Source organism: Gallinula chloropus (genome assembly GCF_964237585.1).
Source record: "Gallinula chloropus genome assembly, chromosome: 7".
NCBI classification, from domain to species: domain Eukaryota; kingdom Metazoa; phylum Chordata; class Aves; order Gruiformes; family Rallidae; genus Gallinula; species Gallinula chloropus.
The window spans coordinates 3,623,511-3,627,728 of NC_140092.1; the positions used below are offsets into that span (position 1 = coordinate 3,623,511).

Sequence of the window (4,218 nt, forward strand, 5' to 3'; positions counted from 1 at the left end):
GCGGGAAGAGCGGCAGCGGATGCCTACACCCTCGGGCAGGGGATGCAGCGGGAGCTGCCACGGAGGGCTGGTGCAGGGGGAAAACAAAGAAACCTCAGGCAGCCGTGAGGACAGGGCAGCTCCGGGATATGCAGCAAGCTGAAAACTCAGCCGAGGCCTCACTGTCTGAGGCTGAAGGCTTCAGGGAAGGAAGAAAACCAGCTAGTCCCTCTCTCCTGTCCCCCAAACACACAAATTCAGTCTTTTCTCCTATCACACCTGGCAGGGCAAGGAACAAACCAACCACATCAAACAGTAGCTTAAAATTAATTTATTTAACAAATATAGCTATAATATAAATGATAATAAAATTTCAAATATACAGTATATTACATAGTACACAGAGCCCCTTCTAAAGGAGCTGGTGGAGGAACAAACACAGGTAACAGACAGTGCTGTTACACAGGGACAGAAGAGGCTGCTCTACACTTCTGCCTCTTGACTTCACCTTGCAGAAAGTAAGAGAAACGTCCTATGTCTTTCAGCCCCCTTTATGCTGTTTCTCTTCCACAGTTTCTTCCCCGACGGTGGGGGTGCTGTCCCCAGTCTGCCAGCCGGACCAGGGGGAAGTAGGACAGGCTGGTCCATCGCTGCCCTGTGCTGGGGAGCAGCTGGGGCAACGACTCAGGCTTCTGCCCAGAGTAGAGCAGCTCCCCAGACTGCTGGGGGGAGTGGAACAGGGCTGGACCGGGGGCCGGCATCACAGGGGGAAGCAGAGAGGCTGAGCAGAGTCCGACTGGCAAAGTCTCTGCCACGGGGCCCGTGATGAAGTCCGCAGCGAGGAACCAGAGGAGCAGGGAAGGAGCATGTGCGGGGCCGGCGGGAGCAGCCAGTCGGCGGGCTGGGCTCAGCTCTATGTGAGGTGGTACATGCTGTATCCCACATGCGCTGTGTACAGTCCCACAGGAGCCACGGGCAGTCCTGCCCGCTGGAAAGGGCTGGAAGCACCGTACAGAGAGGCGCTAGCCACAGCCGGGCCGCCCAGCGGGAAGGAGATGCCGAAAGCAGCAGGCGGGAGCATGGGCTTGGCTGCCATCTTCAGCTTCTCCAGCTCGGCCTCCTGGAGCCGCTTGGCCTTGGCACGGCGGTTCTGGAACCAGATCTTCACCTGGGTCTCGGTGAGGCTGAGCGAGCTGGAGAACTCTGCGCGCTCGGCGATGGACAGGTACTGCTTCTGCCGAAACTTCCTCTCGAGGGCCAGCAGCTGCGCCGTGGTGAAGGGCGTCCGGGGCTTCCTGTTCGTCTTGTGCTTGCGCAGGGTGCAAGCTGGGGGGCTCAGCCGCCCTGCGCCCATTAGCAGCCATGAGAAGGGAGAAGGAGAGAGAGAGAAACACCTCCGTTAGCAGCGCCCGAACCCACACCGCCCGCCGAGCCCCCCCACCTTACAGAAGCTGGGGTGGAAATACGTTCCTGCTCCAAGTGAGGTGGGCAAGAGAGCTCCAGGGATGCCCGGGGCACCCTTTAATTTGATGTCTGCCGCTCCAGTTAAGGAAAGCGGGTCCTTTATGAATTAGGTTTTTCAAGAGTCCCAGGCTCGAAGTTACACTCGCAGTGCTTTGCAGCAAGACCTTCTCCATCACCATGGGAAAACTCGCAAAAGGGCAGGAGCGTGGAGTCAGACACTCATATACCCTCCAACTCCTGCCTCCGTGACTCTTCTCATACAGAAGAGACATAAGTGAAGGAGTGACCTCCATAGGAAAAAAAACCCCAAACACCACACACAAAAAAAATCCAACCTCCCCAAACATTTTCAGTCCTTCTTATTGAATTCAGGAAAAAAAAAAAAACCCAAAACATCAAAACGGACTGGCTTCTCCTCAGACTCACACTCTCTTCATTAGGCCCCTGGGAACCGGATTAAGCATGTAATTAATTATGAGCTCTGAATTAACACTCAGCCTCAACCTAGGCTCTTCACCGGTCTGCTCCTCTTAGCATTTCTAAGGGTCCTCAACCTCGATCTGCCCCGGCTTTAGTTCTCCAACAACTTTAACTTCGCAATTTAAATAAATTAACGCACTCCATAGAAGTCCTTTTGGGAAACCTGCCTTTCTCCGAGGGAAAGAGTAAACAGCGCTGTTCGCAGGTCTGCCAAGAGCACCCCAAAGGCTCCGGAAAACCTCAGCCCAAGCTCGCCGCTTTCCATACAGCCCAAGGAGGGAGGGAGGGAGCAGGATCCGGCCGGCCGATGGCACAGCGGCCCAGGCTGCCCGGCTCTGGGCTGAGCGCGGCCACCGGAGAAGATTAACGGGCTTTCCTGGTCTCTGCCCTCCCGGTGTTATTTTTTATTATTTCAGATGTCTCCGTAGGAAAGCAGGAAGACACCAGTAAATGCGGCTATTGGGACTTGTCGAGATGCGGCACTCGGGACAGCAGCAGCTGGGGCCGAAGCCCGCTCAGCCCGCAGGCGCCGCGGCTGGGAGCCCTTACGAAATTAAGCCACTTTCGGGAAAAAAACACTGCTGAGGCTGAGTCAGGCTTTGCTCGGCCGGTTCGAGCCTAGGTTAAGATAACAGGCAAGCCGGGCTGGCCCTCCCTCACCCCCCCGCTTTAACGCTTGGCACAAAATCTCTCCCTGGCGCGGCCGCTCTTCCTCCTGCCGTCACAGCCATCCCCCCGACGCTCGGCTGAACCGAGTCAGTCTTTTCAGCAGGCCCGGCAGAGAGCGCGAACCGCAGGGAAAAACATGCCAGGAAGGGCCGGGCTGAGTGGAAGCCAGAAGAAATCCCCGGCCGCCCCCGCAGCGCTGCCCCCGCACCGACCGGCCCCGGGAGAAGGGCGGAGACGGCGCGGGGATGGTGGCGGGGGTGTCCCACCCAGCCCGCCCGCTCCCGGACCCTACTTACTCGGGGGAGGCGGCGAGAACCGTGGGCTTTGCATCCAGGGGCTCCGTTCCTGCTTCTCGGGGCTTTCCGCCTTGACCAGGGCTTCTTCGGGAAGCTTGACCAGCCCCCCGACGGAGAAGTGTCCGCCGAGAGGCAGCGGAGAGGCCGGCGCCTCCGCTGTCAGGGCACCCAGGCGGGGGCTGAGGGTGGCGCGGGCAGCCGCCCCGGCGCCCGGCGGGGGCCCGGCGCCCTCGGAGCCCTCCCTGCCGCCCGGCTTCCTGTGATCGGCCATGAGCGCCTCCACGCTGAACGGCAGGAGGGATGGGGAGACCTTGGGCTTGTCGCTCTCCTCTTCCCCGCCCATCGCCGCCGCGACGGGGAGGCCGCCGCCGCCGGGCTTGCTGAAGGCGGACGCGGGCAGCTCGTCGCTGCGGACGCCGGTGGGCGCGGTGGTCATATCCACAGCCGGGGCCATGCAGAGGCGGCCCGCCGCCGTCGCCACCGCAGCGCCGAGCGGGAGCGGGCGCCGCGGCTCATGGGGCCGGGGCGGCGGAGGGGCGCGTACAGCCGTCGGCGCGCTCCGGCCCCACGGCGGGCGGCGCCGCCTGATAAAGCGGCGCGGGGGAAGGCACCGCCCAACCAGCGCACGGGGGGCGGGGCAGAGGCGCCCCATTGGCTGCGGCGCGGCGGCGGCACCGGGAGCGAGCGGGCGTGCGGGGGGGGGGACACGGGACGAGCCGGGCCGGGCCGTACTCGCCGTCGGGGCGTCCCGCTCCGCTTACCCCCCGCCCCCCCCCACTCCGCCCTGGCCCCGCTCCGTGCCCCAGCGCATCGCAAGCGGGAGTGAAGGAAGGCCGGGGCTGTCGGAACAGCACTCCGCCGTGGGGATGGGGGGTGTGGGGGGGTGCGGGCTCGAAAACCGTGAAAGAACTGTGTTAACGTCGGAAAAAAACACCCGGTGTTTCTGTTGGCGAAGCGCGAGGGAGCGGGCCCGAGCCGTGTTACTCTGGAAAGCCAACAGTCCGGAGTGTGACCTCTCGGAGGAAGCCCCTGCCTATCCCACTGCCTGGCTGCGCCATGAAAAGTGGGGTTAGGTTTTTTTTTGGGGGGGGGGGGGGGAGGGGGAGCTGGAGTTGCTCGTTTGGGTTTGGTTTGATTCTGTGGAGGTTTGGTTTGTTTTCTTTGTTTGGTCTCTCAATAAACGCCCGGCCCTACGGTGTGTTCGACGTCGACCCGCACGTACATACACACACACACACACACAAATACACGCATAAATCGCCCTGCGTTCCATGGCATAGACGTGTGCGTGCCTCCAGATAACGAAATGTTCTTTCACGTAAAAAGCAAC

General features: G+C 61.3%; 1 protein-coding gene across 1 annotated transcript; it reads right to left on the reverse strand.

Annotated features, from left to right (window-relative positions):
• Positions 1-414: 414 nt before the first annotated feature.
• Positions 415-3,342, reverse strand: MSX1 (msh homeobox 1; the record flags this gene model as incomplete). The annotated part of the gene is made up of 2 exons (XM_084266738.1): positions 415-1,323; positions 2,889-3,342. The coding sequence occupies 2 exons, from the start codon at positions 3,340-3,342 to the stop codon at positions 893-895; spliced, it is 885 nt and encodes a 294-aa protein (XP_084122864.1). The 3' UTR covers positions 415-892.
• Between the last annotated feature and the right edge of the window lie 876 nt (positions 3,343-4,218).